The following is a 15,676-nucleotide window of genomic DNA, read 5'->3' as shown; positions in this document are numbered from 1 at the left end:
TGCTTTTGTGTTGAAGTGTTAGTAGAAAGACGAATTGGAGATGTTGGTCTTAGGTCGAGAAGACTAGGCAACGAACCTGATTCAATGGCTTGGTCTTCTATGAAAGAACATCTTTCAAGCTCTCCTTCACTCTCTTGTTGAGTAAGGTTTGCAAAATTGACAATATCATCCTCATCCTCACTGTACTCACGCTGGTTAAAACCTGGATCAGGTGGTGACCAAGTTTCTCGAAGCTGTGTGTGTTGAGTAATCGGCGGACGCTGCTCCATAGTTGATTCGGCAAAGTGAACGTTAGTCTCCTCATCATCGCTTGAACTCCAGTCAGGATTACGAAGAATTTTCCGCATGAACATTTCCTCTCGCAGAGCGTGATGGCCGTACGGTAGTGTAGTGATCATATCGTCCAAAATATAGCGTTTATCGTCATATCCAGAGAGCGATTTTTTGTTACAAACAACTGTCATCAACTGATGTTTGATAGAAGCAATTCTTGTGTCGACTAGTCTCACTGTCTCTCCACCGTTGAGCACTTGCTTGTACATTTCATGAGTCATCTTACTGCGAGCATCCTTCGTGACACCTTTGGCTGACTGCTTAGCAGATCCTAAAAATTCTACTTTTGTTTTTGAGCCTCTTACACCTTTCTAAAACTTTTACGCTTTCATCAGTCTTGCTCTGTCTTTTACACGTTATAGGAATTAATGTTTTCCTGTTCCCAAAGAAAAATTTAAAGGCATACTCACCATCCCCAAGTTTGATTGAATATAGCTTTGGTTTGAGGCCCACAAACTCCGAGATCAGTTTACCACCCATCTCATCCTTGAACTTTAGTGTAACCCGGGCATTACTACGGTCATGCAGCTCATGGTCGCTGGGGAAGTTGGAGAAGTCGATGAGATCTTTAGGAGCAGTTTTTCGTCTCATTTCGGCGTAAAAGTCATTAGATCTGATCTCGTAAACGAATGAGTCTGTGTCTGAGTATAACAATTTACAGTTTAAATGTTTTTCATAGTATTATAGTGAAAGTCAAACATGAACTTCTTGGAGAGATCCAGAATACATGCACCAACGATTGTTGGTTTATCCCACAGAATTTCAGTTTGGTTAAGGCTAATTGTTGCCAGATCTTCACCAATTATTTTGAAAGATTCCAGCTGTGGAGTGCAAGTCCACTTGAGAGCCTCATCTTCAATACGGGCTAATTTCACCTTGATTCAATTCCTCTTCCCCTCACATGTTTTTCCGAAGGCGCTGTTGACCATCAGTTTATAAAAATTTTCCTAAAATTTGTTTTTTGCCTCCTTTCGTTTTTGCGTGTTGAGTTGAACATATGGTGCCAACCACTTTGATTGGTTAAACGCTAGCGCATGATGCAGTCTTTCAACTTTCATACCTAACTGAACATATAGTTTTAGTGTCTGGTAATGTAGAATATAGTTCTTCTTGGGGAATAGAGTTTGAATGAGCTTATTACTCGAGGGTGGGGCATTCATCTGCATATTAGTTAAGAGTTCTTCTTGATAATCGCCTAACCAGCACGGTTCAACGTGCTGCTTCACTGGAGCTAGGGGGAAATCAGAATGAAGGTCATGAAGTGCGTCTGGGTATGACAAGTCCACTTCCAAAATGTATCCAACATCACTGTCGTCAGGAGTCTCCAATACTTTCTGAATGAATTGTGGCTCAAGATCAGAGTCCCATTGTTGGTCCGTGAACTCAAAATCGTTGAGAGGTAATGAGAATTTTTCCATTATGCCGCCATAGAGGTTGTTGGCGTCAATCATAATTATGAACGTTGAAGGCTCTTTCGGATTGAAATTCGGGAGATATTTGTTGTTGGCAACCGAGAGTCTCTTGTTGTATATAGAACTCACTCCACCCCGGATCAACCCCTCGACCATATCTAACTGTTCCCTGTCTGTGAGAAGTTCAAGGGGTGCTTAACAAATTTTTAGCATAGCGTCCCCCGAAAGATTTGAAGCTGTGTAGTATTGACAGCAGTCAAGTCCATAAGTTTGGTAGCATACCTTGCGGAAGCAAAGTACGATAGCAGCAAGAAGGAAAACATCAGTTTTCAAATAGAGGTTGTAATACTCCCCAATTGTTTTGCACTTGAAAGCCTGGAAAACTCTAAGAGCGTGCTCGTACTCATCCTCAGTTACACTAACTTGATATGTTGAAGGCTGTTAGTCCACTTTTCTCTCGATGGTAGTTCAGTTTCTCTGAGTTTTGGAAAGCTGTCAATATAGTTGTAAGGGAAGAAACCCTTTTGTTATAGCATTTGAACAGATGATTCTGGTCAGACTTTGAAGTAGTTTTCGAGCAGGGAGAACTCATCTGCTGGTAAATTGTTGGCTAAGGTATCTATTGATGACGACATGAATCGAAACGAGTCCAATAGTCGTATATGCTCATACACTGGTTTGTCAACTCCATTTTTGTCCGGGCGCATTTTGACCAGAACGCCAATTTCAACGGCTATGAATTTTTCGTCTGTACTGGGTATGATTGAGATTGTATTGCTCATGTTGCTTCCTTGTAGGGCAAGAATAACGTGATGTAGATCGTAATTCAAAAGGTTGTGAGCAAATTTTAAGAACTTTCGATTGATATTACAACTGTTGTGTGCCCATCCTAGAAATTGACCCGTAAAGTGACAGTGATCTAAAACAGTTCGATTTTCTGTTGTGTTTTCCAGCGCTTCTTCACATATCCAACATTCTTCTGCATCTTCTTTTGAATATGGCGGCTCACCGTTAAAATATAGGTTTCGTTGTTTGGCATTATGTACTTTCTTTGCAATTCGCTCGAGAGACTCCACAAACTTGGACATAATACCAGCACCGCTCTCACATTCAAAATGAAAGTGCTCGACCTCATCCTGCCCAACAAAAAGCATTGCGTAGCTGCATGGCTTGTGAAGCTCTAAAATTCTTGTTTCTGCTTTTTGCGGATTGTTTCTACAGCCAGAGACTGATTCAATGTTTGATTCCAGGTTGAAAAACCCAACTATTGGAGCAAACCATCGAGACTGGATTTTTTTGTAAACGAATGAAGTTTTCTGTGGCATTCTAACAACTGCTTGCTTGTTTTGTTGACAGAAGCCAATATGTTTATTGTAACGTAGTTTTGAGGTAGAAACGTGAAAGCAGTTTCGACAAAGATAGTTTTCACTCCTTGGTACTCGCTCGCGGACCCTATGTATAAGACTGTACAAATTTCGAATCAAAACGTAGTGATGCATTTGACCATCACTTAGCAGCAATAGATCCAAATTAAAGTCGCAGTTTGTCTTTTTCGATACTCTGAATGGCGTTAACCCGCTCTCAGCGTACCTAAAAATTAGGTTTTTGCGTTATCATATTTTTGAAGATTCTTTGTTATGGATTCTTTTAAATTTTGCGGGGGGGCTTAAGGTCTGAAAGTTAGAATTTTTCTCACCGAAAAACGTTGACACAGACATCATTGAGTTCCTCGAATCTTGCCATTTGATGAAAACCCATTGGCATATTGAACTCACCATTTGCTTGTTTCGCAAATGGATTCCCTGTTCCGTATGTAGCGGGGCTGGTTATCCTGCGTGATGAAGCGCCAACAGGAACCAGTCCTGGCCCAAATTTCAAATGATATGCTGCGGTATAGCAGTACGCAGTACAGGAAACAATTTTCATCCTCTCTGTTTCGTATATTGAGCAAAGCTGACGTATGAGAGAGTTTTCCGGGAAGCGCTAGATATGAAGATGCGCTTATTGGTTTGTTTTTTTACCAATCGTACTTCTATGTTGTCAATCTGATCGAGGGTCCAACCGCTACCGTGTGAGGCGAAGTTGTTCAACGCCAGAAGCATCTGTTCAACCATGGCATGGAAGCTTTTATCTGTGAGACCTCCAAAATCAACGCGTTCCATTTTTGAAATTACGTACAAAGAGATGCGATCTGGCTGACTTGATGAAAATTCATTGTCAAGTTTTGGAGGTTTTTTTAACTCTATTTTTGAGCTAAACTGAACTTTTTGCGAATGCTGTTGAACGCTCAATCGAACAATGTTTTCGATTTCTTGTCGTTTTATATGCATGACATGAAGTAGATCTAGATCACTCGCCCCGACTGCAATTTCGTACGTTTTTAGAGCGCCCCCAAAAGCTCGTTTTGTTGGCAAAATACCCAATTGTTGAAGGTTTTCCGAGTCAATATTCCATGCTGGCAGACTATGAACACCGTTCATGTGCTCTAAATGATCAACATCGCGAGGGAAGCATTTGTTGCAATATAGACAGTAGCGGGGATTGGGCGCATCGTGTTGTACTGTCATATGTCCTGTTAGTTCGTAGAGACTTTTCGTCGAGAAACCACACTCATTACATTCGAATGAATTAGCCTGCGGATAGATCTTGTGGATGCTTTTTCGGTGACGCCTGAGGCCCCTTTTATCAGCAAGCGATTGCTGGCAAATATCACACTTGACTTGTGGCATTTCGAAAACACGGGAATGTTGCTCAGATTACGTCAATTTTGAGACAATCCGAATTCTGTAAACAAAAACTGAATATTTTGTGAACTGATTTCAAGATGTAATGCAGAAAGCAATGATTAGTTTTCAAGTCCCCGGGACCAACTCCTCAGAGATTTAATCAACCAATCAGATGCCAAAAATCTGTTTGTTTTTCATGTCTAGCTGAGTTAACGTCATGATGCTGTAATCTTAGCTATTTACATACCTAACATTCCATTGTCTAGACAAAATTTGAATTTGTTTACAAGCTGTAAAATGTTTACCCAGCTTTCCGTCTATTAATCCAGGGCCTGAATTTAGTTCAAAAGTTCTCAAATGTATTGCTTGATCTGATGAGTCATTAGACAAAATAAAGAAGATTCTAGAATATTCACTTCACATTTTTAACAAATGACAAAAGCTGAACTTCATTTATATCGGGAATGAATGGAAAGTTATCATTGAGAACATAATGAGCAATATAAATACAGTAAAGTCCACACATTTGAGAGTTTGCACTTTGCAGGGGTTTGTTTGATTCACGTCGGTCTTTCATAAGGTCCACTATTATGCTATCAGTAGTGCTTTGTCGAAATCGGTCAGTTATGTGTTTATATGAATAAATGGGTAATGCTAGCGGGTCGGCGAAGTAAATGTTTGGGTACTCATATCTCTTTGCAAGCACAACCCAATGAGGTCCAGGTGAAGATGCTGACAATGCAGCATTAACGATGGTAAATGAATTGGTTGGCATGTTCAAGGGGAAATTGTCAGCTGCATAAACACCGTTAAATTTAAACATTAGGTGCTTGCATTGTAGAATCAACTTGAATATCTGATCTTCATCCATTAGCTCATAGTAAGTGCGTTTTTGGAAACGTTTCTCGCAGAATCGATGTATACTGTTGAACATTTTTCTCCCAAGAATAATATTTCAATGTTGTTTGGTAAAGCTGCTCCGAATTTAAGTTCCAGTGATAATGATGAGTTTGTTAACTCAGGATGGATGAAATCATGTGTAGCCTCTTGTGTGCTGCTAAGGTCAAATACCATTATATAGTGTTCGGGAAAGTCAGTGAGCGATATTCCGTGACCATTTTCTACATAAGCTAGTGCAGCCATTGAGTTGTAGTATAGTCATTTATTATCAGTTGTTGACATCGGCGTGCCAGCGGTGGCGAAACCATTACGGTAAATTATTATCTCATTCAAGTCAAACTTCCTATATAAAATGGGTTTAGCGTATTGGTACCGATGAACGCATCACTGCGGCACATGGCAACTATCAATCTCCGAATGGGTTCTTTAGTGAAAATGTCCTCTTGCTTCCAGCTCTGCTGCCCAGCTGTTGCTAGAAAAGCTTTTGAAATAACTTCATTATAGCGATACATTGCAGGAGTCTTGAGAAGTGTTTTCTCGATTGCGCCCACCACATTATCCGAGACCGTCATTTTTCGCACGAACAAATTTGCTTCATCAATTTTGATTTTAAATTGTTTAGCCCCGTCTTCACTTACAATCGTAAAATCATCCTGTGATCGTCGGAAATTAATTCGCAAAGCTACTCCGCTCGCTAGATGCTTCTCGCATGAAAAGAAATCGGTAGCAATTTTTCCATACATTGTGATTTGCGCTGATCTTCTCAAAGTTACTTGTCGAGCTGTGATCGTAGCGGCTGGGAGGCCTGTTGGGTCTGCTTCATATTCATATCCCTGACATTTCAGCCAGGTTTTTTTCGCATCCGATCCATGAGAAAATTCTGGTTCAATGAAACTCTTGTGTGCGTAGTGACCATTGGCGGAAGAAATTTTAATGCCGTTTGCTGACACTGAGCAATCAGTAAAAAGCGAATGTAAGGCGTTGTTGACCAAATGTGGTGTGTCACTATTGTTGGCATCTCCCGTGGTGAAGCGTAAATCGTTTCCATTACTTTGAGCAACGCGAAATTTTATTTCCAGATAAATTTTCTGCAGGTCGATGAAATTATTGCTGTCACCAACTATTTCAAAGTCTAACGAAGATCCATTTGGTGAGTAAAGTGGTCCAGTTTTCTGCTCGAATGATTGACCAAACGTAACCAGCAGAGGAGGTTTTTCGAACAAGTCGAGTGAGCTGTGTGTAGCCTCTGTGGGAATAACAATGTTAGTACGCATTTTTCACTTTAGAGAAGAAATCCGATCGACTCCTTTTTAGGTTTGCTTTTTGAGAAATGATCCTTTTCTTTGGTAGAGACCTTTTATATGTTTTCTTCGAGGTTGACCTTTTGCGATAGGCTGCTTTCTAACCACGTTGAAGTGACCCTCCGATTTGTTTTTTGCTGTTTTTTAACTGTACTTTTCAGAGCTTGCTTCGCTGATTTCTTCTTTGTTGCAAATTCTAATAACTCTGGTGCACCTTGCACTAGCAATTCTCTTCCGATTTTTTTCGCTGCTGGCCAAATAACTTGCTTAGCTAAGGGTAAAGCCACACGTCCAATACCAGCAGCTAATGCGCCGAATCCACTTCCTCTTTGTCTGTAATTTCCTGACAAATGGGGCATTGAATTGGATGCTTGATTACTATAGTAGGCTTCCATCAGTTAGCGTGTTCTCTGAAATTTAAGACTGACGACAACTTTACCGATTCCAGTAAATGGTAGGTGTTTCCCGGTCTCGTTTCTCAGCTCGACTTTGATGTTCTGGATATTGTTTGAAAGTAAACGCTTGTAATCCAAGTTTGTGAAGGTTTTATGGTGAACAGGTGTGACGGTGTTGAGGCTACCGTTTCTTAGACGTCTTTCCGACTCAATGATTTTGAGAACGGGTGCTCGCGAGTCACCCACGTGTTGATATTCAATAATGTCGATGTAGACAAAAATAAGCTGTGAGCCACATGTTATATCGACGGTGAAGTTGGCTAAATGTCTGTTAGGAGCGTTCGGATTTCCATTTTCCACATTTTTCTTGTAACCGATTTGCACAAATCCGCTATTTGAAGGGTCAGGCGTGCCTTTAAAACCGAGAATGCTGGGAATTTCATTGTCTTGGAATGACAATCCTTCGTTCTTCCCAAATTTCAACGTGAGTTTTTGCGTGACTTTGTCGAATCTGCGATCGAATTGTTTCAAACTTGCAATGCGAACAATTTCTGTGACTAGATTTTCCCAACTGTTGTAAATACCAGTCCGAATTTTTCTGTTTTGCCCTGATTGATTTCTCGACTCATCGGTCTCGGTCCTTGAATTTGTGTAAACAACAATTTCTCCAGCGTTGACGTTATTGATATTTGATGAAAAAGATAGTGAAGTCAACGCCACTTGCCATTCTCCTTGTAGTTGGATCGGTTGAGATAATTGATTCGGAAATGATGCCATCGTGTTCTCACTAAAAATTTCCATCGAGGCGTTCGAAATCAAGTCAATGGTAAACTCATCGCTGTTAGAACTCATTGCTCCTCTTCAGTTTTCAATACGTCAACTTGTACCAATTCCGGTTCATAAAACTTCCCTAGGATTTTAACGTTGTTCGCGTCAATGAGATTGTATGTGGGTGGACTTGTTGTAGCCAATCGTAGTACTTTGAAAACTTCGTCTGTGTAGTTTTGTTTATAACCTTTTCTGAAATTTTCGTCGGGCTTTGCAATCCGAACAAGGTCTCCTTCTTCGTATTTTGGTTTGTATTTGTTGTTGTTTAAGCAAGAGATATTAAAAATGGTTCGTGTCTTTTGAAAACTTTATTAGGTGCTAATTGGGTTACCCGGTTAACACGACCGTTTATAGTATTTACAAACTGCGGCAAATCTTTAATATACGTCCAAGTCCACTTTTCCTCCAAATATTTGTAAATGATGTTTTTAAGCGATCGAATGTTCTTCTCTGCAAATGCCGACTTGGTTTCGTTTTCTGTTGTATATAAATGAATTCCTTTCTTCTCACAAAACTTTTTGAATTCTTTAAATTCTGATCCCTTGTCTGTCCATACTCTCTCCGGCTGTTTCTTCTTGATCATTTTTTTGAAGGCTTCAACAGCATCTTTTGCATTTAAGGCCTTCATTGGTTGAACTCGTAAGTAACGCGATAAAACATCCACAGCCACTAACAAATATTTTACGCCATTGTTGTGTTGGGCAACTTTATCCATATACGCAACATCGACAGACCAGATTTCATTTATTCTATATGCAACAGCTTTCAGTCGGGGAAAATTTCTCCTGAATTGTCTGTATTTTGTGTACGGGGCTTTCGACTGAAGATAGCGAACAATTTTGCCTCTGGTGAAACCGCTAGCCTTCTTCAAGTTAGCAATGCTACCAAATGCAGCGCTGCCTTTAGTGTACAATTTTTCTAACTGTTTAACTTGATAGGAAGTAATTTTCCCAGGGGCTGGCGGATTTGATTTCTTTTTCTGCCTCTTCAAAGCTTCCCTCATCGTTGTCAGATGCTTTTGCTTTTTTTCTGCGGGATTTTGAAGCATCTTCATTGTCCGATTCATATTCCAAAAATTGCAGTCTCTCTTCAGATGAAAAATTTAGAAAATTTTTGGCGTATGTGTTGCAAGTCAAATGCGGACCAATATCGAGAAGCGCTAATACACTGAATTGTTCGAAAGAAAGTTTACAAGTGGTTTGCTGTAGATTGTAAAGAAATGTAGCAGCAAGAACTTCTGTATTTGTACCATTAATAAGCAATCTCTTTAATGAGTCCAAGGACAAGGAATCTGATTCCTCTATTATGTCCAGTATTGTATTCGCTCTTTCAAATTTTATCCCCTTCAAGATTCTAATATCATTCAGCACTCCTTTTTTGATAGTCGATGTGTTGTCAGTCGTAAATGATTTCGCCATAGACTCGTTTATTGTACTTCTATCATCCACTTGAGCGTCAGTTTGTTGTTCTATATCCTGTTGCGAGGCAGAAGGAGCTGATGGTGACTTGTTTCTCTGGAGAAGCGATATCTGCTTGGCTGCATTGTGAATATTTTTGTTGCTGAGTAATTGAGAGACATGAGGTTGTTCTCTTGTATACATCTGTTTAGGTATTAACACAAACTCTTCAGTATGCATTTGTTCCAGATATTCAATGCAGGGTAATGCTATGAGTTGAATGAGATTGTTGCCCGAGGGAGATTGTTGTTTGAAAGTTGACGCAGAGTTTTTTCAAATTTTTTTAGTTCTCTTTTATTGACTGGAACAACTCCAGAGAGTACGTTCATCACACAGTCACTCAGGAACCAAATGAAGTCGCCGTCTTTAAGTAACTCGGATTCAATGTTGAAGTTCTTGTTTGTGCTATTTGCCCATTGCTTGAGCATAAGCAAATGTTTCTTTTTCATTCGTAATTGGTGTAACAACGGCTTCCTCCGAAGGAATGCAAAAAATTGAAGGATTAGGTCCAATAATATGTGACGCAAATCGTAAACCCTGACTGGTTTTGGGATCGAGATCAATAATCAAATGTCCATAGGGCTGAGCTGTTGCTAATTTGTATGCGTCCTTGAGTAATTGGAGACAGTTTAACTGTTTTCCGAGGTATTCTATTTGCTGAATGTCACGCAATGATTTGAATAAAATTATATGAGTGGTGTTTAGGTCAATTGTTCGTGACCACTTGTTCTGTTGGAACAAATTATGCTTGACATAAATTACGTGAAGTCTACGATGACGTCCAGATGTAGCTATTTTCACGAATTCTTTATCGTTAAAAATTTCCTCGCATGAGTCGTCGTAAATGAGCAGACAATCCAAAAGCTTCTTTGTTATATCCAATCCTGAATACTTGATGAACTCAATTTGTGCTATTTTTCGTTGCATAGATGTAAATGTGTCCTGGAACTCTTTGTAGAAGTAATAAATTTTGGGAAATCTTGGGTAAAACGATGAACTTTGCAACATGTTGAAAATTAGGTCGGTTTTCCCTGAACCACTCGGGCCTACAACTGCCATGAAGATTCTATCGTTTGTAAGAATAACTTTATTCATAGTTTGGGATTTGGCAAAATATAACCAACTAGACTCGAAAGCAGTGCACTCCAAATTGACTTCTCCTCACAACTTTCTGATATCAAGAATAGCATGGCGAAACAAAGACTGATCATGAGCACTATAATACTCACTTGAACAAAAAATATAATCTCAGATCGAGGGACTGCGGTATTGGAACAGCAGCGCCATGGGGGTCTCTCACGGTTTCCATCATCAAACACTAAGTTTGTAATAACCCCATCAATTTCATCTTTTACAACTCGGTTTGTCATCTTTCAAATCAATACCAGGCTAGTGTTTTGAGACGTGTAAAACGGTAAAATGACTAATTTTTTCAAAACTGGCTTTCTGTTGTAGCTCGAATGTGATTGGCTGGTTTAGTATACTGTACATGTACTCATCGGGCGCAAAGCACTTTGAAGCTAATAAAATATGAGGGGGCAATTTTTTAGTTTGAAATTCTAAAGTACCCTCCCCATGTAGTTCAAAGCCAGAATATATACATGTTTACTACATATGTACCTACAATTAATTTAATATGTAAAGTAAGGGTACATAACGGATATACAAATATAACCTCAAAGATTTTATACACCCAGTGGTACAAAATGGGCTTCCCACGCACTAGATCCGGGTTCGAATCCCACTGGGGCGAAAATCCTTTTGCAAGTGCCCCCCCCCTGTATGTTCCCCTCGTCACTATTATCTACTACTCCCTAGGCGAAAGCGTTTTATAGACCATCATCCGGGCGGAACAGACCCTAGACCAGACCGTTTTTTAGACCATCGTCCAGGCGGAACAGATCCTAGGCCAGGCCGGTTTTAGACCATAAACGTGCAGAAAAATCCAATAAAATTTATAATTTATTCATTTAATTTTTCTGAACAATAAATTAAAATCAGATTCAAAAAATTATGTGAAAAACAGCCTATCGATTAAAAGACCAATAAGAATTTCAGAAATTAGCCTGATGAAGTTGTCCAGTCATCCAGAAATAGATGTTGGTTACCAATGATTGGCTATTATTTTTGAAAAACAGCACACATACAATTTTCGGGAGACCAGTTCTTCGTTTGGCTGGAACTGTTGGCCTTGAATGAGGGTAATGAATGTGGGTCCAGACCCAACAGACCAAAATGTGGATGATGGCCAGACCGAAACGACTAAAAATTGCTATCGGCCAGGCCTAAGATGCGGCCAAAATTTTCTCCAGGCTATTGAATCGGTCGCACTGGACCCCGTGCCTGCGACCAAAGTCAGTCTGGTCAATACCTGTCTTTGGTCGCGGACTTAATCCTTGATAATAAATCCGTTGACAACTTTACTGCAATCATTTTTTTCAATTAGACTATTTTCATAATTTCCCCGTTCAATTAAATTGAATTTCCTTTTCAGTTTGATAATTGTCACCGCCCTGTCTCTTAGGATCTCAACAATTAACCAGTTTTATTTTCAATCTCTCATCCACATATTTGTTGCAATCGACTAAGTTGTTCCCAACCAACATATAAGTCTCTTTCTCGTTCTTGTCGGCTGTTCGCTTGCGGTTGATCACCATTCTCTGTAGAAATTTTGTATCTGTTCCGATCAACCTACCACTGGGCTCCAAACACTTGTCATTTGTATAAAGGTGGATACCAGCCAGACAGATATTCTTCATCGAATCCACCAAAACTACTGGATTTCCGGCATCACCTGTTAATGATTGCTCTTTTTAGGGCAGTGATGACGGCATTCTGTGCAAACTTTTTTAAAAAATTTTTGGGATAGAAAAGAAGAAAGTTTATCAGATCTTTGAAATTTTTGAAAAGTTAGATCAATAGCAAAATTTTTGAGTCCATTCATTACCCACCCCCATCACCCCCCCCCCCCCCCAAAAAAGTGATTCGAAGTGAACGGTAACAATTTACCGTTAGAAAAGAGCGGAGTATGTCGAAAAGCATTATTACGTTGCAAATGGTATTTTATTAATATTTACTCAAAAATGTCACTGCTTTTCAGAACCAAATTTTAAAGGTACAGCTGCAAGTTTGTGCAGAAATATGCGACAGTAATAAAATTTAGTTCAAATTCGCTTCTAGCTTGATTATATCAATCGCATTTATCATTAAATTCACTTGGTACCCGCGATACGGGAATCACTTTGTTACTTAATTACAAAAACAGAACCATTTTACAGGATAATGATAGTATTTACAGTTCATAGCCTTTAATTTCAAAAGAGAATTCAACTGTTTCCGAAATAACACTGTTAGACATGTACAGTCAAAAGTAGAGATATCATTTTGCTGGGTGAGAACATTTGCATATTTCACAACTCTCAAAACAAAATATTATTCCAATTTGTTTTGCTGCAGAACCTTTGTCCACCAAGCATATTTCTGAGCAAGCACTGACAACAGTGCAAGATTGTTAGGCCATAGTCCAAACACTTTTCAATGTTGTCCACTGTTACCAACCGCAATAGCTGGTAGCATGTCACGTGGAGGAAATTTAGATAACACCAGATTGGCTTTTAATTACAGAAAATACTCTCGCGATTAATATTGTTGATTAATTAGACAATTAGCAGTTTTTCTATTACCAATATCATGGCTCGCAAAAGCATCTGAGTTTTGAGTCTAAATCAGGTCTGAAGCAACTAACTCTGAGACTTGAGCATTAGTTTGTGATTAATTAAATTTCAAATCAATAGGCAATTGTTACGTTACGCAAAAAGTTTATTTCGTTTTTGGCCACCTTTGCACTCACCTTTTTGGCCAGGAAATTTAGATAACACCAGATTGGCTTTTAATTACAGAAAATACTCTCGCGATTAATATTGTTGATTAATTAGACAATTAGCAGTTTTTCTATTACCAATATCATGGCTCGCAAAAGCATCTGAGTTTTGAGTCTAAATCAGGTCTGAAGCAACTAACTCTGAGACTTGAGCATTAGTTTGTGATTAATTAAATTTCAAATCAATAGGCAATTGTTACGTTACGCAAAAAGTTTATTTCGTTTTTGGCCACCTTTGCACTGACGAAATCCAAAGTAATTAATTTTGCTAATTGCCAGGCTCTTTTTATCTCTGATGCCAACGTGAGTAAACAGAATACAAGGTCTAATGTGAATTTTAAAAATGTTCATCAACAATAAAGAAAGTTTCAATTTTGAAACTTTGTACATCAGAAAAAATAAACAGCAAAATTTCTGAAAAATATCAGCTGATCATATGTTATATTAACTCAGGCACTACGGGAATGCTACGTCTTTTCCTGCAGTCGCTGAAAAGAATTGCAACAATAATTCCCAAAAAATATCAAAAGGAAACAATTTTTTACGTTTTTGAGCACCAATTTTTCACAATATCTAGATAAGATTTCTCCTTTTGAAAAATAGTTTGCTTTTATTGTACGCGAAAGTGATTAGCTCCATTTTTCCTCTTTGATGTTACTTTTTACATTCGCCTTTGAAGAGAGAGAGAAAAAATATAGTGGAACACTGGTGTTTCAGATATCTCACGAAAAAATAATATTCAATCAAGTTGAAGAAGAAAGTGCGAAGATGCGAGAAAATGTGAATAAATTATGCTGCCACCATTTTGTTTTAATTTACTGTTGAGAATTTGGTCGGATTGAAACATAAGAAATCGTCGGATTGAAACATAAGAAATCGTCGTCATAAGAAATCGTCGTTTTTTTTCGTCGGTTTGATCGGTTTTCGTCGGTATTTAAACGTAAGAATCGTTGTTTTTCGTCGTTTTCCAAACGTAAGAAGCATCGGTTTTCGTCGGTTTCAAAACGTAAGAAGCGTCGGTTTTCGTCAGTTTCAAAACGTAAGAAGCGTCGGATTTCGTCGGTTTCAAAATGTACGAAGCTTCGGTTTTCACCGGTTTAAAACGTAGTTTGAAACGCAATTTATGTTGAAAAACTATATAGCGAGTTTTTTAGCGCGAAATTTGACAACCTATCGAGTACTTGCACGACCCAATTTTATCTGAAACCCGCCACCCAAATTTGCAATCCCCATTCCTAATAAAGAAAAACAAGGTTTGATCTCCGATCACTCGTATGTTACCCAAATCCTGCTATCATCTCAAGATTTAAGTAACGAATTCAATACTGTAGACAAGGAGAACTTAATCCGACGCTCCTTACAGCAATACCGACTATTTCGACAAAAGCAACAAAAACCGACAAAAACAGTCGAAAACCGACGCTTCTTACAAGCAAAACCGACTATTTCGACAAAACCGACAAAAACCGTCAAAAACCGACGCTTCTTACAAGCAAAACCGATGAAACCTACGAAAACCGACAGAAATCGACGCTTCGTACGTGGTTTTCGTCGGTATTTCTCAACGCGGGTTACACTCAAAAAACGTTTCTCAGAAACGTAATTCAATAACTTGCAATTATGAAGATCCATAAAATGTTTTAAACTAACCATCATATGAGCATTTGTCTGTCGCACCCCAACATACGAGCATGCCAGTTGGTCCCTGAAAGTCAGACCAGCTGGTCCACGTTTGTAGACTCACGTAACACTGTCGGGTACGAACCTCTATGTGCTACAGAAAACAAAATGAATTGAATCTAATCACACTTCATAAATTGTGATGTGGGAGTATCCTGTGATTATTTAAATTGGACGATATTTGAACTCTCGGTCAATTTTTTATCTTAAAAAGGCCGAAAAGTACGCAATGAGAGAAATTTTGTCCTTCAAAAATAGTTCTTCTTGCCACGACAACAAAAACAAAAAGGACTGATGAAAATATACGTTTTGTAGTGCAGTTTAAAGTCATTGAATTTTTTTACCTCTGATACGTCTATCATATCTAAATCACGTGAATAATATATTATTCTTTTGTGGGTCTTTGTTTAGATGCAAACAAACAATACAACAAGAAACAAAATTGGTTAGAAGTTCAAAAAAAATTTACTGCATTGAAAAAAAATCGGGTTTTTTTTAAAAAAAAAATCCGTCTTTCTTTGACATAGGATTATTTTTTCGAATAAAAATCAATTCAGGCCGGAATTCGAACTTTGAACAATTGCTCAAATACACTAAACGCTAACATTTGTTAACAATTCTTACTTGAGCCAAGCGTTAGAAAAAGGCAAAATCAGCAAGTCTTCAATTCCTAACTGCCTACGGTTCCACAAATAAGCTAAAAATTGTCAGACTTCAGTGGTACATCAAAGACATACAAAAACCGTTTTTTCTTTTTGCCATGA

The 15,676-nt window shown here is 38.7% G+C and overlaps 1 protein-coding gene and 1 long non-coding RNA gene across 2 annotated transcripts in view; one reads left to right on the top strand and one right to left on the bottom strand.

Annotated features, from left to right (window-relative positions):
• Positions 1–15,676, top strand: part of LOC142345549 (uncharacterized) — a 75,362-nt gene that overhangs the window by 15,676 nt on the left and 44,010 nt on the right. The window lies entirely within an intron of this gene.
• Positions 11,782–15,676, bottom strand: part of LOC142345548 (coagulation factor IX-like) — a 40,446-nt gene continuing 36,551 nt past the window's right edge. Inside the window, exons 7-8 of the mRNA XM_075397637.1 lie at positions 14,883–15,006; positions 11,782–12,146 (exon numbers count right to left, since the gene is read on the bottom strand). Of these exons, the coding sequence (XP_075253752.1) occupies positions 14,945–15,006 (62 nt within the window). The 3' untranslated portion in view covers positions 11,782–12,146; positions 14,883–14,944. The remainder of the gene's footprint in view (positions 12,147–14,882; positions 15,007–15,676) is intronic.

Source organism: Convolutriloba macropyga, chromosome 9, assembly GCF_964194025.1.
Source record: "Convolutriloba macropyga chromosome 9, txConMacr16.3, whole genome shotgun sequence".
In the NCBI taxonomy this organism is placed as follows: domain Eukaryota; kingdom Metazoa; phylum Xenacoelomorpha; order Acoela; family Convolutidae; genus Convolutriloba; species Convolutriloba macropyga.
This window is presented reverse-complemented; position numbering and strand designations above follow the sequence as displayed.